The 26348-nt window shown below is 49.7% G+C and overlaps 2 protein-coding genes across 2 annotated transcripts in view; one reads left to right on the top strand and one right to left on the bottom strand.

Annotated features, from left to right (window-relative positions):
* ARHGAP25 (Rho GTPase activating protein 25) overlaps positions 1-4078 on the top strand; it is a 19825-nt gene extending 15747 nt beyond the window's left edge. Inside the window, exon 11 of the mRNA XM_042023139.1 lies at positions 245-4078. Coding sequence (XP_041879073.1) covers positions 245-455 — 211 coding nt within the window. The 3' untranslated portion in view covers positions 456-4078. The remainder of the gene's footprint in view (positions 1-244) is intronic.
* Positions 4079-13617: 9539 nt separating this feature from the next.
* On the bottom strand, positions 13618-20172 carry BMP10 (bone morphogenetic protein 10). Its single transcript, XM_042023138.1, has 2 exons — positions 19734-20172; positions 13618-16086 (listed from the first exon to the last, which is right to left on the bottom strand). Exons 1-2 carry the CDS (start codon positions 20065-20067, stop codon positions 15143-15145), a joined length of 1278 nt encoding a protein of 425 aa, XP_041879072.1. The 5' UTR covers positions 20068-20172; the 3' UTR covers positions 13618-15142.
* Between the last annotated feature and the right edge of the window lie 6176 nt (positions 20173-26348).

Genomic DNA, 26348 nt, shown 5'->3' with positions numbered 1-26348 from the left:
TATATTATATTATATTATATTATATTATATTATATTATATTATATTATTCTTATCCCATTATCAATGCACATGTATCATGGTTATTGATTTATTGCATCAAGTTTTGTGGCCACTGAGGGGCTCAGGACAGCACCTCTGTCTTGTTTTGCTGCTTAATGATGCTGAGGTCAGACTCCCTAAGAGCCAAAGGATTTTCCAGCCCTTTTCCAATCCAATCCTTTCATGCTCTGTCTCCCTTTGCAGCCTCCAGAATGAAAACTATGAAGTCTGGGCCAAAGTGGTGAGGCTGAACCAGGACATTGAGCAGGAGAAGAAGAAGTCTGGGGAGCTGGAGCTGAAGCTGAGGAATGCGGAGCGCTCGCGGGAGGACTTGGAGAAGAAAACCAAGGTGCTTGAGGAGGAGATTAAAAACTTAACTAAATCCACGAGTAAAACTGGTGCCAAAACCAACTAGGAGGAGACACCCAGCTTTGCACAGACACAAAATGCAGCTGCAGGAATGCACAGGAATTGCAGGTTCAGAGCCAGGGGCTTGTATTGCCCAGTGTCCTGCTACTGCCCGCAGGCCGAGTGGGACGAAGGAGACCAGAGCTTAGAGGCCAGTTCATGCTCTGGACCAGGAAATTTCAAAAACATCCTTTAGCTTTTTTGGTGTGTTTATTTCAACTCCTCTTTCAGCTGCTCAGGTTACCTGGAGAACAGGCCAGCACTTCCTGCTGCTCAGTCAGAATGTCTTGCACTCAGAAGGTTGGGTTATGGACATGTTGTGCCTTTATAAAGAAACCAGCAGCGTCCCTCCTCCAGCTGCCTGTCTCCTTGCTGGAGACACCCACATGCAGAACATCCATGGATCCTGGATCTGGGCAGGCAGCGGAGCCCCAGGGCCCGGGGAGGCACAGCCCTGGGTGGTGGAGGTGCTCACATCAATCACCCAGCTGGTTTGTGCTCTTGTGGGGCAGGACGAGGCTCTGAGATCTCCTGCAGCACCAGGAGATGCTGTGCCAGCCATCCACACCACGGCTCCAGGCAGAAAACCCCAGTGTCACACAAAGCTCTTCAGTTCAGGGGCTGTTCGGGTGTTTTAGGTCACTGCTCCCCACAGCCGGGTGCTCCTAATCCAGCACAGCTGGCAGAGCTTGGAGAGCACTTTCACACACCTGTGCTCGGAGCTCTTGGTGCTGGGGGAGTCCATCAGCAGCTCCCAGCACAAAAAATTCTGTTTTCCGTGAGGGACAGACTTCAAAGGAGGACAAATCTGGACTTATTTACGGCCCCTGCTCCGGTGTTTTGTCATTTCTGAAGTGCAGAACAGGATTTCCTCAGCCGGCCTGTGGAACCCTGGGTTTGCACCCAGCAGTGAGGCCGGGTCTCTCCCCATCACTTGCTGCCATCAGTGCAAAGCCCACCTGGACCCAAAGGTGTCCCTGTGGCTGTTTGTGACCTTTCTGCTTGTCCTCCACCCCTGCAGAGCCGTCCTTCCAGCAGTACCACGGTGCTGCCAAAGCTTTTGGTGGAGGAAAGAAAAATACCAGGACTCTGGACAGTTTTTTTCTTCTAGAGAAAACCTTTCACTCATTTATTTGGGAAGGGGGAACAGCCCAGCCCAGAGCCTTCATGGGGACGGGAAAGGGAAAACCACAGAGATCTGCAGGAGTTTTCAAGCAGGACCAAGCACATGGCTCTGTGCCAGGCACCGTGAGGGGAATCACAACACTGGGCTCTGGCTACTGAGGACTTGGCTTTGGCAAGACAGAAGTTCAGCTCCACACAGGCTGCAGAGCTCTGCCAGGGAAAATGAACTTGGGAGAGAAGGGGACACAGAGGAAAATGTGGGAAACAAGGGGAGATGGGAGTGGGAAAAGGTTATTGGAGAATAAAAGTCAGTGTTGAGTATAAAGCACTTGCTGCTCTCAGCCTTGCTGGGGTAGGGGGGACTGGTTTAGCCCTAAAAACTGAGCCCAGACTCAGTCTCAGATTCACTTTGGTGCGTTGAGCCCACCTTTGCTCAGCTATGGATATAAAGTCTGGGGAAGGTGCAGAGTTTGTGAAAGCTGAGCTGCATTCGACCTGTAGACCCTGACTCCAGGGGTTTCCTTTCCACAGAATCCCCAGAGACCACACAGCTCCTCCCTGTCGTGCCCACAAACCTTCACACGAGGGAATCGACTGTTCCAGAGGCCCGGGTGGGTCTCCTGCAAAATCCCAGTGCCTTCCCAAGGACCCACGGCCGAGGCCCTCTGCTCTCCCAGGGATTGAACCTGAGCACAGGGTAGCAAATCTGACTAAAATGTTTCAGATCTCAGCCTTGGTGATGGGAAATATCAGTGAGGACCACGGTGAGGATCTGCACTGGGCCTGGACCTGCTGGTGCAGCTCCACGGCTTTGCGGAGGGATGGAAGTCATGGAGAGGAGCCCCAAGGAGGGCAGGGTGGCCTCCACCAGGCTCAGCCACCCTCCATGATCACCCAAAGCTCCCCTTCCCACACCTGCAGGTCCCACACACCACAAGAGCTGTCTCCTGAAGTCTCTTTCAGTTTTTTTTGGCTGCAAGTCCAAGTCCCCACCGTGGGAGCCGCGACTTGCCGGCACTCGGACCGAGAGGTTCCCAATGTCTGCCACCATTTCACAGCAGCTGCTGCCATTCACGAGTCTTTTCTGTGATTTCAGATGACCTTGACAGAGCTACTTCAGTGGTTATTCATTTTTTTACCTCTGCAAGAAGCTCATCACCAATCTGAGCGTGAGGCCCAGGAGTCATTAGGGAGAAACTTCTCCGTTGGGTTTAGGAGCAGCATCGTGAACATCTGGGCTGGAAATGCCACACGCTCCTTTCTGCAAAGATCAAAAGTGTGAAGAGGCCAATAATTCCTTCACAGCAGACTGTAATGACGTGCAAAGGCTTGGCTGAGGCTCAGAAATCTCCACGATTAGGACAAGTGCACGTTATTTAAAATAAACTGCGCATTCCTCCGCTTCCGCTCAGATAGGCAAAACAACCCCGTGGCTGCCAAGCATCAGAGGGACTCCTTTGAAGATATTCCACCCATTAACATTTGCAGGGTTTATAGAGGTCATCTGTGAGACTTTCCAATAGAGGTCAGGTGGGCTGGAAATTCCTGAGAGCCTGGAGGGGAGAGAGACACGGGCACCTTTGAGCTGGTGTTGCCATTGGGTGCTCTAAGAGAACAAGGAATTTTTTTTTTAAGTGAGGTTTCTCCAGAGACAGAGAACCATGAACTGCCCATGCCAGACCTGTGAAACTGCACCCTTTCCATCCCTGAGGGGGTGGGTGCCCTCTCTGCTCTGTCAGGCTCTGTCCAGAGCCTGCTCTGGATTTTCTGCACTTTCACATCCGCTGGAGACCGCACAACGTGAGATCCCCGAAAACTGACTGGTGCCCAGCCTACATTTCCTTCCTCCCTCTATTTCTGCAGCCAGGCCATGAAGATTTTTGGGGTGGGAGCAGCAGAGAATCTCTCCTGCTCCTGGGGCAGGGGCTGCTGCTCCTCTGGGCTGCGAGGGACATTATAAACTCACAGGGGGGCTTTGGTGGCTTTTCAGCTCAGTGGGTTTTGGACACTGACTCTGGATCCCCTGGAGAGGGTGACGCTGCTCCTGTCCTGTAAAAGCACAACAGACTGTCTACCACAGAGAATAAAGAAAGGTCCTTTCCAGCCCTGTCCTGTAGGCTTGGAAACCTCCAAAAAGGCATTTGTCACCCCCTTAGCCCTCCCACGGCACCGTGAGGACACAAGAGCTTTACCAAGGTGATAACCCTGAGATCAGACTGAGGATTTTCCTCTCCCTTTAAATGTGATATGGCTTTCCAAGTTAGAGCTGTTAAACCACAGATCCCAGTGCATCCAAAAGTGCTAAATCACGCAGTGTGGGATTGAAAGTAAGATCCCTTTTAGGCCATCCTTTCAGTCCCCTCACTGCATTCTTCGTGCTAGAGCAGAAAATCTCTTTTGCTCGTCTCAAGTATTTACTAAATAAATGCATTTCGGAGTTCACTCCATTGTATCCAGGGGTTTGGTAGGCGTGAGAGGCAGAAAATAAAATTATCCTTCCCTCGTTATTGTGTTTGGATCCCAAGCCAGTCACGCTTATTGTGACTTATCCCCTCATATTTATCAAAGTTGCGTTTTTGGCATGATAGGAACTTTCCTTTTTTAGCCTGGCCACTGCACAGAGGAGCACGTTGCTGTGGGAGGCGAGGTGGACGTGCGGGAAGTGTCCAGCTGTGGCTGAGGAGGCCTTGTCCAGACCCCAGGAGCAGTGGGAACATGTTGTTCTCCCCAGCAGCTCCAGAGTGATGCAGTCCATCCTTCCTTTACGTGGGAGATGAAAGATACCCCCAAACCAGGCTGCTTTTGAGGAGAAAACACTGCCAAACTGGGTGTACGAACAACTGTTCAGCAAGGTGGGCAGGAAAAAGTGTCCCAAGCTCTGGGAGCAGTCCCACTGTCCCACTTTCCCTGTGTTTTCCTGCCACCTTGCTGCGGCAGTGGGATCTGCGAAGCCCCAGTGTCAAACTGGCCTGCAGGAAAAATAACCTGGGGAACAGAAGCATCCTGCTGATGCCAGGGAACCTGCGGGCAGGAGGAAGCAGCTGGGGCAGCAGGGGCAAGAGCTGTCCAAATTGGCTCTTCCTTGGAGAAAATCCTCATCTATTCCAGCCCCAAACCCTGCAAGCTTAGGAACTGTGAGCTGTTCAAGCAGGTAAATACTCTGTGGTGAACGTGGCACAGGGGCTCCAGCTGGGACAGCTCCTTCCTTGGAGAATCCACGCTGCTAAAAGCTCCCTTCGAGCAGGAGTTCACCCTTTCCTCTGCAAGAGTTTCCTCAGTAGGGGATTCCCACAAACAGGAGTGCCCAGTGGTTAACTGGGAATTGGGTCTCTTAAGAAATAAGGTTTATAACTCCAAATACAGAGGCAGGAATTTGGGTGTGATTTTCCCGGCTGTGGGGCAGAGCAGAGGCCTCAGTGGTGCTGCCACTGCAGGACTCCAGGGTGTGCTCAGCCTTTAGGAAACATCAGAGAGTTCACCGAGGTGAAAAGCACACCCAGCAGACAAGGAAATACTCTGTTTTCTCCTGAGGAAGTTTCACAAAAAGCCCTTTTCACACAGAACCCTGTCCCTAAGGTCTCCCTGTACCCCCGGCGTGGTGAGGGCACCGACGCTCCCGGCGCCGTCAGCGGCCGCTGGTGTGGCCTGTGAAAATTTGCTTTATCACGCGTAAAAACACGATGTGATATTTCAGCCCTCTTCACACAATGTCCCGATAACAGGAGCTGGGAACAGGGCAGCGTTCCTGTAATCTCAGCTGGCCCCAGGGCTCGCTGCATGCAGGGAGAGATTTCCCCCCAGCCAGGGGGGCAGGGGCCAGGCTGTGACCTCTGGCTAACGAAATGAGGATAAGTCTTGGCCTGGCACCTGCGTTCTGAGCATGTGAGAGGTAAATCTTTCCTTTCCCCGGCAGCGTTGCCATGTTTCCTTCCTCGTCTCCCTGACAAAGGCTGGCTCAGGCTGCCATCCAGCCGAGAGGCTCCCCTTGAGCTCCACGTGCTCTGGGTGAGATCCATACTCAACCCCTAAGGCCAGTGCGGGTTTTGAGTGGTTTCAGTGACACCTTTACCCTTCCTGGAGCACCAGGGATGGATTTTTGAGCGCTGTCAAGTGTTCCCTTCACATGCATCCGCATTTCTGATGCCGCTAAAAGTCTGGTGCTCATTTGAAGTGCTGAGAGCTCTATGGAAATGCCTTTCCAAAAGGAGTCAGGAGGTCAGCCAAGCACCCCAAGGACAGTTGTTCCCAACACAACAGCTACAGACAGCGCTGAGGAGTGAAAGGTCAAAAATGTCCACTGGAAGCTGGAGTGTTGTCACACCCTGGGAAGGGATGTTTCCACTGGGGGAGTGGGAACATGGAGCTCCCGTGCTATATCCCTCCTACCCAGGGTAAAGAAAGCTATGTAAAGTGTGAAATGGGGATAAATCACATTTACAGTTTGCAGGAGACATGGGACACGTTTAGAAACTCATTATCTGCACAAAGCTGGATCTGTCCCCTCGCTGGCAGTGGAAGGGCGTTGGCGTGGGGTCAGGGATGGCACAGGGAGGTATGGAAAGGCAGCAGCAGATTAAATTGCTGTCAGCCACCCTGACCCGCTCCTGCTCGCTCAGACCTCGAGCCCCACTGATGACGGCAAGTAGGATGGCTTTTAAAAATAAAATTGCAGCTGAGCCTTTGTTCCATTTGTCAGCTGCTGAGAAATCAGAGGCAGGGAGAGCAGCCGGGGCAAAGCTCCCTCCAACCCATCCCAGCGTTGGAGCTTTGGCGTGGTTTGCCCCCGCAGTGGTGCCCAGCAGGGCTTAGGTGCTCAGGCTTTGCTTCCCCTGCTTGAGCTCCCCAACCTCGCTGAGTTCAGCACCAGAGCAAGGAGCCCTCGGCCCGTGGTCCTGCACCAGGATCCTGCACCCTGCAGTGCCTGGGCCAGAGCCTGCACCTGAGTGCTCAGTTCAAACCAAACTGATTCATTTGTCTGTCCCAGCAAAGGTCAGACCACTGAGGGTTTTTGCTTTTCCAAAAAGTACAGAAGTGATGGAGCCTTTGAAAATGTCTGCAGGGCACAGATGAAGCAGAGGCAGACCGAGACGTGGGGGTCCTGAATCCCAACCTACAATAAAAATACTTGTGATAATAACCTGATCACCAGGCTTGACCCTTCCTTTCAGTAACTATGGGCTGGAGGTTTGAGGCCAGAAGCATCGACAATGTTGGTGCCCGTGGTAAAGAGAGCGGTTTCACTCCCTGGGAAGAATGACGCAGAAGCGGAGGGTTATTGACAGGAGAGCAGCTGGGAGTGGGTAGAAAGGTGCAATTCTTCATTCTCAGGGTGGCTCAGTGGCTCCCAGTGGCTCCCAGTCCCTCCGAGGCTGCTGTGTTCCCATGGGTGCAGCGTGCGGCAGGGCGCAGCTGACCCAGCCCTGTCCAAAGGGTGACTCCTCTCCCCTGCAGCCAGAGCAGGGGTTAATGCAGCTCTGGGGAGCTCGCTGAGCCCTCCCCTAAATCCTCTGCCTGCCCTGGAGCTCATTAGAGCTGCAGGCAGTGCCCTGAGCAGTGTCAGGGCTGGCGAGTGGCAGCCCCGCCAAGCGTGGCCTGCTCTGCTCCCCTGCCATTAACTCCCCGCTCGGGGCACTGGGCTCAGCTCCAACACACTAATTAGGGCCCACAGAGGAAGCACAAGACACACAATCAATATTATTGGGCCAAATTTGCAGCTGGTGTAAATTGTCGATGGGCAGAGGAGTGGGAAAGAACAAGAAGTGATGGGAGGTGGAGAAATCCTGAGGGAAGTGGAGGGAGCTCAGCGGGGAAAGCAACTGTGGATGAAAGCAGCTTGTTTTCCCTGCCAGAATAACGGCAAAATTGGTACAAAGCTCCAAGGAATATTTAGGATTGCAGGTTGCATTTGCATGATGTTGCTATTTTGTGTCTCTCTCAGCAGCAACCAACTGCTGTGAGTCAAAATTGAATCACTTCAACCCTTTTCAGCATCCTCATCAGCCCAGGGGTCTCCAGTGAGTGTGGGCTCACATTGCTGTGGAGCCCTGCTTTAACCCATGGGGGATTCAGTGCAGACCAGGTGAGGAGCACAGTCAGGAAAACCTGGTGAACCCAGTCCCAGATTGCAGAAATGGTACCAGGGCTCGTTTTCCTACAGTTCATTTGCTCTTCTTCCAGTCCAGCTGGGTCAGGCGTCAGTCTGGAGGCTTCTCTGGGCTGTGCTGGGCATCTAAAATCAGGGAACCATGGAATGGTTTGGGTTGGAAGGGACCTTAAAGCCCACCCAGTGCCACCCCTGCCATGGGCAGGGACACCTTCCACTGTCCCAGGCTGCTCCAAGCCCCAATGTCCAGCCTGGCCCTGGACACTGCCAGGGATCCAGGGGCAGCCCAAGCTGCTCTGGGCAACCTCTGCCAGGGCCTGCCCACCCTCCCAGGGAACAGATCCTTCCACATATCTAACCTAATTTTATTTAACCTAAACTAATTTTAACCTAAATTTTACAAATACCCTAAAACCCGGCAGTGACAAAAGCAAACAGAGCTCCACCAGAGGTGCAGTTTTGCTCTCCCACTCTCCCAAAGCTTTGCAGCTCCACTCTGCCCGATTAGCCCGCGGTGACAGCTCAGGAAACGGATTCCACCAAATCTCACAACAACTGATGTGAACTGCTCCTATCTCTGGCAGATAAGGAGTTGCTACAGCAAAGCCAACATAAACCTGAGCGCCCTGGCTGGCTGGGCTGTTGTTTAGCTGCTGTTGCTAGCCAGCTACTGTACCTGATTGCAGAGACCACCCTGCCTTTAAACCTTCTCACTTAACTCGACACGTACATTTTCAACACCACGTGAAGCTCCCAGCCTGGACAGGCTCAGTCACACAGAGCTGAAGGACATTGTTTGGGGAGCTGCAAAGCTGCAGCGAGCATCCCTCAGCCTAAAGGCACCGCGGGCAGCAGCTCCTGCAGAATAGTTGTGTGAATATTGAATTAATGCTACTGCAGCTGCCCAGCTAAACTCAAACACAGCGTGTTGTCTTTGTTGGTCATCATGGAAAACGAAATATTTGGAGATAGGGAACGAGCCAGCACCTTCCTTTTCAGGAAGCATAGCTCTGTGTCACGGAAATCCATTGCTCTTGTATAATTTCCTTTATTGCAGCCACATTGATTGCTTTTATCCCTCCTATTTCCTGTCTTTACTTAAAAAATACAATCAAGAGTCTTGCTAAGCCCTTGAAATGCTGAGCAGGAGGTGGATCAGTTTGTGCTGGGAACAGCATCACACTGAGCATAAACCAAGCAGAGCTCCCATTCCCAACACGAGCCCCTGTGCCCTGAGCTGGAGGTGTTGCAGCACATTTTGCAGTTTATTTTGCAGTACAGATGTTAACAAAACTCTTCTATATTTTCTGGCATTATCTGCTCTAAGAAGTAACTCAGTTTTCTGGAAGAACGCAGCCGTATCCTGAGGAGTTTTGCCAGCAATGCTGTGTGGTGGGATGGGCTTGGAAGCAGAAATTTTCCCAGCTAATCATTAGCTTAAATTCTGCTCTTACTGACAACTGAAGGGACTCCTCAAGAGGCTGGAGGGTGAATTGGGATTTACTGAGCTGCCTCTGAAGGCAAATACCCTCAGCTGCTGCAGGAGGGGTCCAGGGAGGAGCAGGGAGAGCCTGGACCTCCTTCCACTGCTCATCTTCCTGACAAGGGTATCAAAAGGTGGATGGGTGTCTCTCTCTGCTTTTATCTGGGGAAAGAAGCAGTAATTCCGATGGCTGCTCCATCCCCTGCAGTTCCCCAGCTGGCTGCTCCTGGGGGAGAGGGACAGACACGTGAGGGGGGCAGACTTTGCTTTTTCTTCTTGCTAAGATGCTTTTAAAGAAGCTGGGGTATCTTCCTCATATTCCTAGTATCTCCTTAGACGCAAGGAAGAAATTTGTCCCTGGGAGGGTGGGGAGGGGCTGGGATGGAATTCCCAGAGCAGCTGGGGCTGCCCCTGGATCCCTGGAGGTGCCCAAGGCCAGGCTGGATGGGGCTTGGATCAGCCTGGGACAGCGGGAGGTGTCCCTACCCATGGCAGGGGTGGCACTGGGTGGGCTTTAAGGTCCCTTCCAACCCAAACCATTCCAGGATTCTGTGGTTCCCAGTCCATTTGCACAGCAGTTGGTTTGACAATGTTTTCCTTAGAAAGTGTCCAGGGGTGCTGGGCCATAACTTCAGGTCCTCTTTGGGTTCCAGCTCTCCCAACTCAGACCTGTCCAGCTAAAGCAGCTCCGGAACAGACTCCCAAACCTGTCTGGAGGAGGTTCTGGCCAGACACATCCCGGGGGGCTTTCATCTGTCCCCATTTAGACATTTAAACTCCAGAAGTCCATAATGCCTGGCCCTTTACTTGCAGGGAAGGGGTTTGTGTCACCCCACTGTGCCTGTCCCGGGTGCCAGAGACACCTGGGTGATTCCAGGGCCACGCCAAGGCTCAGCCCCAAGCCTGTCCCATTACCCTGCATGGGTCAATACAGGGAAAAACCACATCACTTCTCCTTGTAACTTCAAAGCAGGAGTTAGAGTAAGATGAGGGTCATATTTTGTGGCTGGTTTCTGCTTTCTGCGACACAGCACCTCCCTGCTGCCCTGCACCCCTTACAGTGCCTGGGCTAGAAACACACAGCTGTGGCCAAAAGGTCTGGTCCCAGCACTGATACCCAACAATAATACACTCCACATCATAAACCTCTGCTTCCAGGGGGTGCTGATAAGAATTTCCATTTTTAGTCGAGGGCAAATGAACCATTCAGCCTTTATTTGTTGCTGCTGCACTTGAAGAGGGAGCAGAAGCTAATTTTTTAACTTTTCCTGTAAATAATGCATTAATGAAGACAGATGGGTCAGCAACATAAACAAAAGCTCTATCTCAAGCTGGTTTTGTTCTGGTTTTGTTTCCCAATATAGTAAGCAAACCACCACCACCCCGGTTCCCATCCTATTAACAGTGTTTGCACTCCAAATGTTGAACTGGGTTATAAGGAAGTTTAAATTAACACTGGGCTGTAGTTTTTCAAATGTTTGAAGCAGATGTTCAAGTGCCACGAAATCTTCCTGTTTTGTTTTGGTTTTTTTTTTCCCTCCCTAAAATCCTGGTGGATTTTGCAGGGCTTTGGTTCAGTGTGTTTCACAGAAAATCCTGAACTGCACCTCTCCCATCGTGCTGTGGGTAACCCAGGCACCAGACTGCCTGGGGCTGTCAAAAATCACACGTTCCTTTGGTATTTCTGCACTGCTGCAGGTTCTGGTTCGCTTTGCTCTCTGAGCAGGCTCAGGAGGGCAGTGCAGCAGTTTTGGGGAGGAGAAATTTGGAATGGGTTCTGGCTGCTGCTTTGGATGATGGTTCCTAAGTGACCTCAGTTTTGGGGAGGTTCACCTCATGCCTTTAGCTCCAGAGGTGCTGCTCACCTGGCAGGGCACAGAGGCCTTGGAAAGAGATGTGTCCACAATATTGAGAACCACATTTTTTCCCCCAAGGATTGGCATTTGGGCACCTTCAAATAGGATGGGCACAGGCCAGAAGGGTGCCCTGCTCTGCTGGCAGAACAGTTCCTTGTCCCCAGGCTCACAGACCACCCCAAAGAGCCCAGAGCAAGGGCAGGGCTGGGGCAGCAGGGCCAGGAAAACCACGCTGAGAGTCAGGTTTGACACTCAGTTGGGAATCTGTATCCTCAGCCAGCTCCACAGGGCTCTGCAGGGTGAGCCCAGGCTCCAGGGGCACACCCGAGGGAGGGACAGTGCAAGGAGGCTTGGGGAGAACTCGGTTTGAGGAATTGTAGCCCACGAGCAGAGAGCTCAGAGATAGGGATCCTTTAAGGAACCTCAGGCTTCCAAGTGCTTGGTGAGATCTGGCCTCGGTGCTGAGTGTTTGCTCAGGAGACAGAGCTGTCACTGCTGCTGCACAGGCCCAGGAGGAGCAGGATGTCTTGAAGTTCCTGCTCTTCTGGAGGCTCTGTGTGTGTTGATTTAAGAGAAGCAATCCCAGACCAAAGCTGTCCCCTCAGTTCCCTCACTGCCCTGCTCTCCAGGCTCTTCCTCTCTGGGATCATCTGTTTTGCTCTCACCCCTTTGCCTGTTTAGCCTGGAATTTTATCCAGCATCCAGCACAAAAGGGGCTCCATAGCTGCTCACACTTTCTTACATATGTTCGACTAGAAACAGATGAAAGCAAAAATCCTACTGATACTGATGATTTTGGTGAGACAGGGTTGCTTTAGCTGCTTACAATAATTCAGAGATGGATGGATGGGTGGATGGATGGATGGATGGATGGATGGATGGATGGATGGATGGAAAGATAGATACTTCCATAAGGAAGCCACATTTTCCTAACCTTTCTAAAATTAATTGAAGATTTAAACATCTGCTAATATGTTGGTATAAAATAGATGAGAAATGAAAGGAGAATCGATGCACACCAGTATTTAATGTGACAAATAAAGTCTTTTAGGAACAGAAATCACAGGACTAATGTGGGCGGATAGAAGGAAGAAAGGAGTGTAGAAATAAAGAAAATGAAAACATGCAGTGGAATATTTTTTCAGGGACTTGGAACATTTTGTCAGGGACTCCTGGGACTCCCAGCTTGGCAGCCCTGGCTCTTGTCACACCCTCACTCTGTTATTTGTGAGTGTTGTGTCTGTTCAGACAGGGGCTTTAAAGCCAAGCGCTTCTGAACTTGCAGAAACAGCCTTGATTTGCTACTTGGGGGAATATATTTAGGAAATAACTGCCCTCTCCCCCTTTTTTTTTAGTCTGATCTCTGTCATTGAACTGCACGAACATCCAAGAAATGCCTTTGCATGGTTATGTTGAAAGGTGAGGACAAAGGTGGGGGGGTTTGCTCATAAAGCAGCCGTGCAGTCCTGACAGAGACCCATCATAAATGAAACACCATTCTCAGGAGTTCTGCTCTCAGGGTATGAACAGCACAGGTACAGCTGAAGGATTCAAGAGATGCTCAGTTTTCTCCCAAAATAGCACAATGAGACACAGCTTTACTTCTTTCACCACAAACTCTGGCTGAAATCCCCATTTCTTTTTAAAGAAAAGATACTCATTTCAACAGACTGGCTGCCCCCTAATTCTAAAAGACTCTCAGCGATATTTATTGACAATTCTACTGATCTTGTAGAAGTTCACACATGCAGGTGATAGAAGGACACGTTGCCTGTGTTTGCTTTGTGCCAGGACTCTGCCCTGCTCCCGCAGATCTCTGACAGACAGAGAGTGCAGGCACCGCTCTGCACTGCAGTGTGGCACCTGAGAATTTATAGGGAGACTTTACCTATTTATGAGTGATTGCAGTGGGTTATTTATTGGGTTTAAGGCACAGCTTTCCCTGCAGCCTGTTCAGAGGCCTTGGTGCTGTTAGGGAAGGACGGGGGGAAAGGTGAGGAGGGCAGATCTCTGCCACGGGGCCACCCGCAGAAATGAGATGATAAAAGCAAATGTCGGATTATCTCCCTAATGCTGGATTATCACTCCTAACAAGGTGAATGGCTTGTCTTGGCAAATGGCTTCATAAGAATTGTGGATAGTTTTGAAAGGGTCTGTGTGGTCACACTTCAACCGTTGGCTGCTGCAGTTGATGTCAGCAGAGCAAATGTGACACCTCTCCCGAATTCCTCCGACGTGCCATGAGCCACAGGCTCTGATTGCAGAGTGGCTCGGGGGAAAGGTCTGTCAGGGGTGTCAGTCACTCACAGGGTGAGGAATAAAGCAATATCACAGCCCACGGTGCAGGCTGCTATCTGGAGACTGCATAACTCTACAATAAACTACACAGCTGAGCACTTAGAGCCACGATACCCCTGCAAGAGGAGCTGTAAATTGGACTAGACCATACTCCAGGACTCCACTGAAATCACCGCAGTGAGGGAGCAGCTCTGCAAGCAAGGGGGTAACTGTGCCATGTGGAATTTACAAGTACCCATGGGAGGAAAAAAAAAATCAGCAACCTCATTCTCTGTGCCACACAACTCAACAGAGAGATGCCAAGTAGGATCAGTACAAGGTTTTATCCGAGTGGGATTACACACAAGCACAAAAAATAAAACATTCTGTATTCTACATTATATTACAAAGGCAGGCAGTCAATAAATAGATCAATAAATTATGGGAAGCACAGAAGAGTGCGTGAAAATAGGTGAAATTGGGCTTAGTTGGTGCGTGATAAAGTCTTTAGTGTTCATTCCCATGAAGTGTTGGAGTGATTCTTTCAAAGACCCTTATCACTTCCAGGGAAGATAACTTTCCCTTAAAAGTGTAAAACAGATGCAGGGACAGTACAGTAGGCTCTGGTACAGGCTAAAAGAGTCAACATCACTTACACTTTCCCAAGAATCTGACAAATTTGCAGCTTAGTATAAATAAAGTGACGGGTCTATTGTTTCTCAGCTCCGACACCTCCTTATCACCACGATTTGTTGCAGAAGAGTGGTGGAAACATGGCATGTGACCCCATCTCTAGAGTCTGGGGGGAGGAATATCCCTATGAATCGACAATTCAGCACTTACAGAAAGGGAAGAGCCTCGTGTCCTACTGGCACCAAGGGCTCTGCTGCTCTGCCTGGCACTGCTGGGGCCTTTGAGTCGGACTGTGCAGCTGCATCTCGTGGAATTTACTGACTGGGAAGGGGGACTGGTTCTTAGCTGGTATAAATTTCAAGGACAATTTTAGCTGGTACAATTCCAAGGGTTCAGGAAATTTATTGCACTTCCTTCTGCCACCTAAAGCTCTGGCCCTCGAGAGCCAACCCACGGCTGCTGCAGCAAAGGCAGCGCTGCCTCAGAGTGATTTGGTAATAAACCTGCACAGGGGGAATTTCTTGCCTTGGCCCATGCCTGGCACTGCTCCTGGACCATTTGCTTTCCTAAGAAAGATGGGAAAAGGAATGGTGCCCTTCTGCTCCAGATGCCAAATCATCCCTGCCAGTTACCTTTAACTGAAACAGGGCAAGAGTGAAGAAAGTATTAAAAAAAAAGGAAAAAACATCTTATTTGTGCCTTAGTGATTCAGGAGCTTGAGAATTATCAGGACTTAAGATCTACAGAGATAAATGAAGAAAAAAATGAGCATGTAAAGACCTTTATACAGATTGTACAGAACTGAATAGTCTAGGTGTGGTTGCCCATCACTCACGTATCTTTAACAGCTCTGGAAAGCCCCGGAGATGCCAATCAACATTGATAAAGTACAAAAATATGCCTTTATTTCTGGGAATTTGGATGTGCCCTTTTGGCACCAAGAGCCCTCCCAAACAATCCAGTGATCAGCTCCATGCCCTGACAGGAGGAGAGACTCGGTCGCAATCTGGACAGCAAAGAGCAGCGAGAAGGAAGCAATGGAACAAAATATACAATCCCTACACGACGTGCCCATTCCCCGTGACAGGAAACATACAATTATCTGTACAGGCCTCATTAAATAACCTCATTAAATAGCAAATCCCAAATGTACAAATTTACAGACTGAATCATTAAATACTCCCCCTGTGCCCTCCCCGTGCGTGCGTTCCCTCCTACTATCTGCAGCCACACTCTGACACCACCATGCCCTCGTACTTGAACTTGTAGGTGACCACCCCTGCATCCAAGTAGAGGATAGAGATGGGGTCGAGTTTGGTGGGCACGCAGCAGGCCTTGGAGGCTTTCTGGGGGTTCTTCAGGTGAACCAAAGTCTTGACTATGGCGTGTTTGGTTGGTGTGACGTGCTCTGTCAAGGGGTAGGCGCACACCCCGTGGCACTCGTAAGCTTCGTAGCCCGCCGGGGCGATGATCCAGGAGTCCCAGCCAATCTCCTTGAAGTCGATGTAGAGCGGAGTCTTTTTGCAGTAGTTGCCCTTTGCGTTCCTCCGGATCCGGGCGGTGGAGTCGTAGATGATGTTGGAGCGCATCTGGAGCAGCGCCTCCTCCCCAGGCTGGTCGTGGAAATTGCCAACCTCCAGGTTCTCCAGGTCCAGCAGCTGCTCGTGGTCTATCATTTCGTTCAGCTCTTCCTTCTCCTCCTTTTTGTCATTGCTTTGGTCGTCAGAGTACACAACCAACAGCGGCACGTGCTTGGCCTCTGAGTTGATGTCGATATCGAGTTTCCCTTCCCCGTTCTGCTCCTCCCCTTCCCTGCTCTCGATGTGAACTTCCAGCCGGTGCGTGGTCAGCCCTGCCCTGCGCCAGCGCCGGATGGCCTCGGTCACCTCGAAGCTTTCCCACTCGCTGCTCGTGCCGTAGATGTGCCTGGAGGCCAGGGCCACCGTCTTCCTCTCTTCCCCGGCCTCCACGTGGACATTTTCCAGCACTTCGAAAATGGTGACCTTCCGGTCAAGCCCTTCGTAGAGCCTCTGGTCGCGCTCCACCAAGGTGTAGAGCCTCAGCTCCGCCATGGTGATTTCCTCGTGGTGAGGGATGGAAACGTTGAACAGGAGCGGGTATTTCCGAGTCCCTGTAACGCCAACAGGGTGGGAATCCACGTCTGGAAAGGACAAAAATCAAATGTTTTAGAAGAGTCAGGACATCCAGGAACACATGCACTGAAGGTCGTCCAGCCTGCTCTGCATTGCTGGGTTTCACCTGGACAGCTCCAGGAAAGCGTTTTTTCAGCACTTCCGAAAACTGTACTTGGAAAAAGGGCCGAGGTTATTTTAGATGTGTAAGGACAACAAGATCCCAGACATGCTACAGACCTGGATTTAGTGATCCTCCTTCTGTCCCCGGGCTTTCCAGGGACTTCCTGCCAACTGGAAGGTTTATGTATTAAAAATGTGTTGCTTAATATTGACATAAAAATCCCTTCTAGGTTGCTGCACAGCAACTGTTTAATAAACAAGGGAAAACATTCATTGGTGCAGGAGAGGAAGGGCAGAAGGATGTGGAGCTGGAGCGAACATGAAATGGGCAAATACAAGAAATGTGGGTGCTTTCGTGTTCCTGTGCTAGCAGGAATTCCCTGCTGCTCAAACTTCCCTCAGACATGGAAAGGGCCAAGCACTAAGGGAGGAAAAGCTGCTTTGGAAGATGAAAGGCTCCCGGTGAGGAAGAGCAGGTGGCACCAGGGTGACCTGGCAGCCACAGGCCCTGTGGGCTTTGGGTGAGCCACCAGCTGCACTCAGCCAGGCACCCTGGGCACCTTTTGTCAATAGAACAGGTGAGGAGGACAATGTTTGGTGTCAGCTGTCCTGGCTGCACTCTTGGTTTCTGCACAGCAACATTCATTTCCTCTCACAGCGCAGGATCTGCTCACAAGGGTGCATTTGCTGCCTCCTTGCAACCCAGAAGGCAGATTAGGACACAGAGGCTGTAACTATAATTAATGCAAAGGCAAACTCTTTGTGACCTATTACTCCCTTCATCTCTGACTTCCCCGAGTTTTCCATGTTTGTAGAAAAATGACACTGCTAAAGCCGCAGGGACTGGCCACGCTCCACCAGAGCACTTAGGCAAGCCATGAACTTCAGCTCGTGACTTGTCCTGTTCAGCTGCAGTTTGGAGGCTTTGAGGCACCTGCCTTTTTCTTTTCTTTTTTTTTTTCATTTTGCATTTTCATCTCTTCACAAATGAAAAAAAAGAGGGGTGGTTCTGCTTCCATTTCCCTGCCTGTTAAAGGTGGGAGTGGAACCTGCTCTGCACAGAGCCAGGGTAGGAGCAGACTGTGAGCTAAATGTGATCCAAGCTGAGCTATAATCTCCACACTGGGAGGAATCTCCGGGGTTTCCTAGACCTTACCATGCTAAAACAAGGCTCCAGTGCTTGCACACCATGCCAGGGTGGAGAAATGCCCCCCGACCATGTGGCAGATGAGCACAAGGGATTCACCAGCAGGCAGGGGAAGGCCACTCCGTGTGTGAGAAGCCGGGTGAGTGTTAGAAGGGCACGAAGGATGTGCCTTTGCACCTCTCAGACAGCCAGGATGTGACTCTGCTCTTCAGCTACACAGTCCATAGGGTGCCAGATCTCCTGCTGCTCCCAGTACACCCCTGGGAGCGCTGGGAAGGGAGATTTGGAGTCCGTAGGAAAAGAAAAATTTCCCTTTATTTCAAGTATTAAGCACTGATTACAGCCCCATTTACAACCAAACTGTTCTGGTCCATGGGTTAAAACAAAGCGCTAATTCCAGCCATGCCACCTGTTACATTTCTATAATAAAGGATTTAATGGATAATAATGAAACCGGGATTACTGCCAGTTTTCAGCAGGCAGGTGAACAAAACAGTTCCATGGTCTGTTTCTCCTGTCCTGATCACTGCAAGGAATTAATTTCTCTATCAAAAGAGCTCTTTAGCATGAAATGGATGATTCTTAATTTTCCAGACTTTGATGACACACGAAAAACATGAATTACACGGTCCTTTAACTGCACATGTTTGTGAAGCTGTGTTCCCCTCAGCAGTCCCGCTTTGCCTCTTGCTGGTTTGGATTGGAAGAGGTGAGAGAAAATCTGAAATGGCAGAAATTTAAGGCGAGTTTTCCCCATTTGACACAGAACTTCTGCAACGGGCACAGGAGGACAGCACAGAGCTGCCAACACCACCTGGCAAAGGTCAGTCTGTGCCACTTTGGTGCTTCAAACCTGAATTTTTGCAGGCAGAATGATTTCAGATTTGCATCACTACACCACAGGATATTTTATTCTTTACCATACTGTACTTGGCAATCTTTATCCCATTATTTCTTTTTCAAATAGCTCAAAATGAGAACAACACCTCCCCCGTGAGTGCCTTCACTCCTGCTGCTGGGCAGAGACAGGCACGGCAGGGTGAGCAGCTGGTCACCACTGCCTGCAACTGGTTCGCCACCAACCCTCCAGTAAATTTCTCCACACAGGAGCAAAGGTTGTGTAAAGAAGCTTTAAGCCACAAAGCAGGGTCTCCTCATACCAGAAACCCACTGATGGTAAAGAGTGCCTGGGCCTGGCAGGAGGTGGGAGCAGAACAGAGCTTTGGGATTCTCTCCTGGCATCTCTCTGCCCTGCAAAACTCAAATGACTTCCACTCAGCCTCTCCTCACAGCTCATCGCTTTGAGACTGTAAATGTGAAAGAAAAAACAAGAATGTCTTTAACTTCATTAATTAAATGAACAGAGGATGAGCAAGGTCCCATGGCAGCTTGAACAGCCACGTGTGCCCCTGGGTAATTAAACATGAATCAAAGCACTTGCATTTGCCTCATGGAGCAATGGATACTTGGAATTGTTTAGTTGAAAAACGTTTTTAGCATAAAACATGTGTTGGTGTAAAAAGGTATTGGCAAATGACTGAGTATGAGTGCTGAAGCATTGTCTTGTCCTCGTTGAACTGAGGGGAGTGTGGAAGGAAAAGCCAAGAGAGAAATGGCACAAGAGCATTTGCTCAGTTGGTTGGAGCAGGGTGTTAATAATGCCAAGGCTGTGGGTTTGATCCCTGTGTGAGCCATTCACTTGGGAGTGTGATTTGATGATCCTTGTGGGTCCCTTTCAACTCAGAACATTCTTGATTCTGTGCTAATTGGGCTTCTTCAGGTTTTGTTTGTTTGTTTTATTAAGATATAGTCTAGTCCTCCGAAGTAAAACCTAAGGGTTATCCAAAATTCCTCTTCACTTATTTCTGTGTATTTTCTGGACTGTGCTCCGATGTCAAAGGTAGAAAACGTCACAAATGCCACGGGATCAATAGTGAGAAGGCATTAATAGAATGCTGCACTTGGTTAAGCTCATAATTTAAAAATATTGCACTTGAATATTGTATTCGAAAATACACTTAGAACAGCCTGTAAAGATAAGCCTTGTCTTAATTTAAAATATTACTTAAGGTATCCATTAAAAAAATCAATCAGCTGATTACACATGGTGTGTGTCACTATGGGGATAAAGAAATTGATGCACCGAAGCTATGCTTGGTGCTGCCCCAACGTTAAAGACACATCTTTCCCCAAAACCCTACAGTCTCCAGAGCAAAGGACAAGGACTCTGTCTCACCAGAGGTGGGGTCTGGGCAGCCCTGCTGCAGCTGCTGGTTTCCAAGGCCATCCTCACCAGAAGGCCTTTTCCCCAGCGCAGTTCATGCTCTGTACCTGGCCAAGACATTTATCACTGGCTCTACAGATGCTCCTTCCTGCCCACTTCTCCCAGGGATGCACAGCTCCTACCTTCATTTTTGAAGCTCCTGATGATATTTGCAGAAGGCATCGATGTCCTGTCCGTGGCAAACCTGTTGTACAGCTCTAGCATGTACTCTGGGGGGTCCACCTTGGCTGACTCATGCAGGGGGATGTCAGAGAGGTTCAACGTCTTCAAAAACTCATTTTTCATGTTCTGGAGCAGCGTGTTGAAATCAACCCCATCTTGCTCAGAGAGGATCTCATCAAAAAGAGGCACATCTTCCTCCAGGGAAGAGTGCTCCAAGCTCAGGATGGGACTGCAGGCTGCAAGGTGAACCAGGAGGGAGAGGACAGCCCAGAGCTGGAGGACAACAGAATCCATGGCTTTGCCCGCGCCTCCAACCGTGCTCAATGAGCTCTGGCTCTCGTGTGGGCTCGGTGGTGGTTTTATCCGCTGGGTTGTGCGCGGCTTGTGTCACAGAGGGATGACAAGTTTGGAAGCTCTTGTCTTGAAACTTGTGATCCGTCCTGTCTGTCTGCCCCTTCCCCCTCCCCAAAACCAGGTCTCGGTAATTGGATCTGACTCGCTCTCCTCTATGGCCGCCTTGCCTCCCTTATCTCGGGCAGTGGAAGCTGCTCACCAGATTTGTTGCTATCTCGCCATCCCCTCTCCCTTAATGAGCGTTTTGTAAACATTCTGCGCGGGACTCTCAGAGATAGGACGAGTTTCTCCTCAGAGAGGAGCTGCCCTTCCTTTCTCCCTCCCGGTAGCTGACTTTGCCTGCCGTGCATGAACTGTTTCCATCCGCGCGGATTTCAGGCGAACGCGTAAATTCCGTAGAGCCCCTCTCCAAATACACCCATTTCACACTAAGGGCAAACAACAGCTCCCTCTGCCCTTTGCAGAACTATTTCAGAGTCAGGTCTTTACGTTAAACTTTAAAAGGAATTTCTTTGGGAAAAATTCCATTCTTCTGTACTTGTCCAGAGAAGAGCTCTTGGTGCTACCACAGCACAGAGTCACCAGGCCCTGGATGCAGAAGAGCTCAGGATGAGCAAAGAGAGTGACACCTCCAAGGAGCAGGGAGTTGGACTTTGTGACCCTCCTGGGTCACTTCCAGCTTGAGGTATTCCATGATTCCATGACTGGAGTATTTGCAAGTGGTTCAGAAAATCTTTATTTCCTTCATCTTTCATATGTGACTGGTAAATCACAGTTATACTTGGTTTAGTCACAGCACTGCTGAATAAAAAATTATCAAAAATGCACAAAGGCCAGCAGGTGACTCTGATTTCAGGTTCACATCAATTCAAACAGCTCAGGGACACAGTGTGGAGAATATAGAAATGACTTTGCAAAACCATGTGCTAAAATTAATGGCGCTTTTTGCGTAAGTGTGCAAATTTCAACAAACTGTGAGCAGTGTGCAGGCAAAAATCAGTCTGGTTCATAGATAACATTGTCCACTTCAATCTCCCTGTTCTCCACAGACTTTCCCAAGTGCTCTTGTTTTGACAGCCTGGCCAGAGCTCAGCGCCTGTCCCCGAGGGGTTCAGCACTCAAGATAAAGAGGCATTTCTGCTCATGCTGCAGAGCTTTTCCTTGCAAGCACTAAGAACCTTACCCAAGGACTAAACCACGGACCTGCTGGGTTTCCTGGACTCTGCTTTTTGTCTAAGCACATCCATTGATTTGCTGCCCCATCTCTGCAATTTTCTTCCTTCGTCATTTGCCCAAATCTGTCACTGCCACAAACGGCCACAGCAATTAGAACCATGCTCAAGTCATGCCTGTTTTAAATTCATCCTCCAGGTTTTTAGCCAAAAATCAGTATCTTTGTGAAAATCACGTGCAGTGTGGCTGCCATGGAGCCAGACACTGACATGGCATTTTAACCCCATTTCATTCAACTTTCCTTCTTCTGAATGTGGGAAACCTGATGCTAGAGGAGAAGTGTGTTATTGAGGTCCCTGTTATTGCTACACCACATTAGAAGTAGATATTTGAGCTTAGCAAGATTGATTTAGACCTCACTGTGGAGTTCATGGCTATCTGTAAATCCTCTAGAGCCTTATCAAAGGCTGATCTCTGGATATTGTGGCTTTCCAGAGCTGAGCACAGAAATCTTGGAGCAGTTCAGGCCACTTCTGTTAATTAAGAGAAAAGTGCAATCTTCTTTTTGTTGATGATTCATCACCACATTAAGGTCTTTACTTCCATAGGAAGTGAGATCAACATTAAAAATCCCGGGAACTGGCTTAGCCTCAACTCTTCGATGCAGCACATCAGCGACTCCTATAAAGGAAAGTCTTTGGGGTTGCTTGTCACAGCCACTGATGCAGGACATTCATCACGAGGGTGATAATGCCTGCAGAGGGTTTGCTTGTTTAATGCTTCAATATTCATTTCAAAAATGCACTGATTTCATTTATATATATATATATGCAGATATTATTCAATTAAAGAGATAAGCACATTGTAGGAGCTGCTGCTTGCTGCACTGGGATCTGTGGAACTCCTTTCAAAGGGATTGGGGTTTTCTGTGAGGTTCAGAGCTGATGGTTTTGAATTTAAAAGGATTTCTTCAGCATTTGTGTCATTCTTGAGTTTTGTAGTTGAGTCTCCTCTCTCACTCTGAACACACCGAGTATTTCAGGGTCTGCAGCTGGCCCTTGATCAGACACTGAGTGAAATTCTCTGTTACTCTGTTGATGCAGATGAGCAGTTCCAGAGCCAGAGGAGCTTTTCTAGGTTTGCTCCCCTTTCCTATGAACTAAAGGTCAGCCTGTTGTGCAGCTCTGGATCTCTGGATGCCAACACTGAACAGCATCATTTCAGCTGCTCTGGGGGTGGTGGGAGCAGCACCGAGGCTGGGCTGGGACCTCCCTGAGCCCTGCTCAGTCCAGACAGGTTTGTTGAATCTGTCATCTCCCAGGCTGCAGATTTTACTACGTAAAGCAGAAAGCAGTTGTGAACACAGGGGTCTGACATCCATTTCCTAGCCCACAAGTGTCATCTTGCCTCAGTGGCTCATTAGGAACACAATTCCTGCATTTCCGCTCTGGTTTTGATAAGTCCTTGAACAATGGCAGAGTGCAGGGGTTGTACACAAACCAGCTTGTGCTGAGTTTCCTGACTTATTCCATGTAGACCCCGCTGGGGATTTGCCAGATGAGGAATACCCAGAGAGCACATCTGACATAAAAGCAGCTTCCTGTTTCCTTAGGCTGCAGGCTGATGATTTTACCACACTGATAATTATTTTTTCTGAGTTGAATTGTGTAACAGAAAGGTTTTATTTTGTGTCACTGAAATGGTTTGTCCTTTTTCCCCCCACACGCACTGCAATTTACACACACAATAAGTATCCTAGAAAGGAATTGCTTTCAAAAAATCAATGCTAATTAGATGACCTAAGATAGCTGGAGAGGGAGCATCAATAAACAGCACAGTTAACCGTGATTCAGTCTGTAGCATGAGCAGTGAGCCCATCCCATCAGCAGTAGGGGGGTCATTGGGCAGGCTGGGTTACACAAAGATCATGGAAAGGTCTCTTGGCCCCCACTCTGAGGGAGCTGCTGTTCATCTCCAGTTCATTTGCAGCTGTTGTGGGGACACGTGGCTACTGCGAGCCCAGGGCTCTGCACTGACCCTGGCAGCGCTGGGGACCAGCCCCTGGCACTCACAGAGCACCCGGCGATCCCTCTCCACCTTCCTGCTGGATCTGGAGAGGCTGGACAGGATCCCTTCCTATGCCATGGTAAGAACTGGAGGAGAAAATCAGCCCAGGAAGCAGAGAGGCCTCAGCAGAGAAGGCAGGAGCAGCCGAGGCTCTGCAGCCGCTCCTGGGAACTCCTCACTTGTCCAAAGGGTCCATCCTGAAGATTGTGGGGTTCCAAAATAGACTCTAATCTCGGGCACCCCACAGCTTCCTCCCAGCTGATGCCTCCAGGGCTCCTTCTGTCAAGAGGCAGCAGAAGAGCTGGGTCAGAGCAGGAATGTGGGGCAGGAGCGGTGCTGAAAGGCTGGGAAGTGAGGCAGGGCTCTTCCGAGTGTCAAGGTCGGGATACACGGGATGCAGAGGGTGTGATGCTCCTCTGGGCAAGAGGAAATGGGGAGAAGGAATGTGAAGTGGTTTTGAAGCATCCTCACCCTTCCTTGGCCTGTTTTTCGGCATGGAGGAGCACCTGGCCTCACCCAGCAGCTCGGAGCAGCCTCGGAGGGGGAACCTTGCCCAGGAGAAGGTGATCAGTGTTTGCTCCAGTGCCCTGGGCTTTCTGGGCATGAATAGTTCCCCAGGGAACAAAGTTTGCCAGTTACACAATGTCACATCTGATTTCCCCACCTGTAAACACAGGTGGGTTTTCATTCAGCAATCCACACCTTAAAACTTCCATTATGACTTTTAAATTCGATTGCTCCTACATAATAGGCTTTTTTTTAAATGTGAAAAAAGTGTTTCTCTGGTCCTTTCCCCCCTTTTTTCTTTATTTGTTTTAATGGATTCTACTGAAAAAATCTCTCAGAAAACACCACCAAGCAAATCCAAAGAAACTAAGGTTTCAGTAGAGGGAAACAGAATTTTTCTTGGACTAACTGCAGATGAATTACTGACAAGAAAATATCCCTTAGAATTCTCCTTCTGTTTTTGTTTGTTTGTTTGGGGTTTTTTTTTTTAATATTTGATGAAAAAAATCAATTCAATAAATAATCTATTGGAGAGGGAGAGGATATTAAAATTTTGCCTGTCCTGCCTGTATACAAATATAAAGATCACAGGTAAAACTGTGGCTGGACTGTGGTAAAAATTTCTTTTCAGATTGCACAAGGGAAGGACTCCCATCCACTTTTGGGGCTTTTGGGCTCCAGGGGAGCAGAGGGCACGGACAGCAGAGCCAGCAGTTGTGTCTCAGTGTCCAGAACTCAGAATCCCATTCCTGCGCAGGAACTCCCCTGTCCCACCCTGCCCCCACAAGGAATCTGCATTACAGCACAAGGGAACTTTATTCTTGTGTTAAAACCTCTGAGAAACCCAGGAAAATCAGGTCACCACACTCGGCCCCAGGAGGGCTTTTGCCCATCAGTAACAGAACATTAATGAAGAATGAGGTGTGTTTAATGGGAGAACAGGAGTGACTCTGGTGGCTTTAAATAGACAAAAACATTGGGACCAGTCTGAAAAACCCACATACTTCCCCACTGCACAGGGCAGGGAGGTGTGAGACACACCCCTGTCACAGCTCTTGGAACACATCTCAACATTCAGCCTGGCTTGACAGCAGCTTGCTGAGAAATTCTTAAAATTCATTCTGGACAACCCCAATATCCTTCCCAAGAGCTGTGGAAGTGCAGGAATTTCGGGTCAAGGCTGCTCCCTGATCAGGGACCTCAGTCACACCATTGCAGGGAAGCAGGACAGGGATGCAAACGTGCTGTAGCACCCACGGCATGTGATTCGAGGTTTTCCAAAATGCAGGGAAGAAATTATTGCAAAAATGCCCCACAACGGTCCCTGGCAGGAGATAGCTGTGGCATGAGGTAACTGCTGGCTGTGATATGGGAGATAAAGACGAGTGTGACACTGACAGTGTGATGAGCTTGCAATGGAATAACTAAAATTAGTTTCCATTCCTGCATCTGCCTAAGTCCTTATTCCCTTTGCCTTGGTTCAGGGCTGCTGTGGATTCCCTGTCCATAAATGGGCTGTTCCCAGGGGCTCTATTCCCATTTCAGACGTCACTGGAAAATGAAAGGATAGTATTTAATGAAAGAGTGGCGGGGGAGAAACGTGGCAGTGCATTATGGCCTGTGCAATCAAGAGAAAAATCGGGGAGAAGAGGGAAAGGGAGAAGGCTGGGCAGCCACAAGGACAGGGAATTCCTGAAACTGAGAGACACCAGCTCCTCCTGACCCAGGGAGCTCCTTAACCCGTGTGACAGCAGCTCCTCCTGGCCTGGAGCACCACTGGCTTTGTGTGGTGAGCCCAGGGCTCGTCTCCCTCAGCTCTTCCCAGGCAAGTGGAAAGGATGGGGATCACACAAACCAACAGGGCACACAAACTGCCTGCACTGCCACTGGAAATTCCCTTTCCTCCCTCCTTTAATCCTGTGGAGGTGGCAGAAGCCCCAGGCTCTGGGAAGGGACTCTGTCCATGTGCATTTGCTCCAGAGCAGCCTGGGCTGGGCCGTGGGTCGGCGGCCACGTGGCAGCACAGAGAAATGATGGGAAGCTGAGAGTTCCAAGCCAGTGGAAAGCCTGAGGAACTGAAACAGAAAGAGCTGGAAAAACAGCTGTACATGGCCTTCCTGTCAGTGTCCTGCCAGCCACGTGCAGCAAATGCCCTGCAAGCTCTCGGCCTCGCTGTCCCAGCTCCCGGTGTCCTCGCTCCTCCAGCAGGTATTTGGAAGAGCTGCCACTTCCATGACTGGGTGGGCTTTGCACTTAACTGGGACATTTGTGGCACCCACCAAGTTCACTGCCCAGTCCTGCAGTCGGAGAGGGATACCCAGGAAGTTCTCAGATCCTTACACGAGACAGTCACATTCCAGCATTGAACCTGGTTTTATTTTCTCCTGCTCATTCTCAAAATGAACAAACACAGGCAATAAAAATGCACACGTGTTTCCAGGGCCAGGAAGTTATTTGCTCACGTCATTTACAGG

This window comes from Corvus kubaryi, unplaced genomic scaffold (genome assembly GCF_017639235.1).
Source record: "Corvus kubaryi isolate FWS band 111438036 unplaced genomic scaffold, C.kubaryi_AGA036_p1.0 37237, whole genome shotgun sequence".
NCBI lineage: Eukaryota > Metazoa > Chordata > Aves > Passeriformes > Corvidae > Corvus > Corvus kubaryi.
This window is presented reverse-complemented; position numbering and strand designations above follow the sequence as displayed.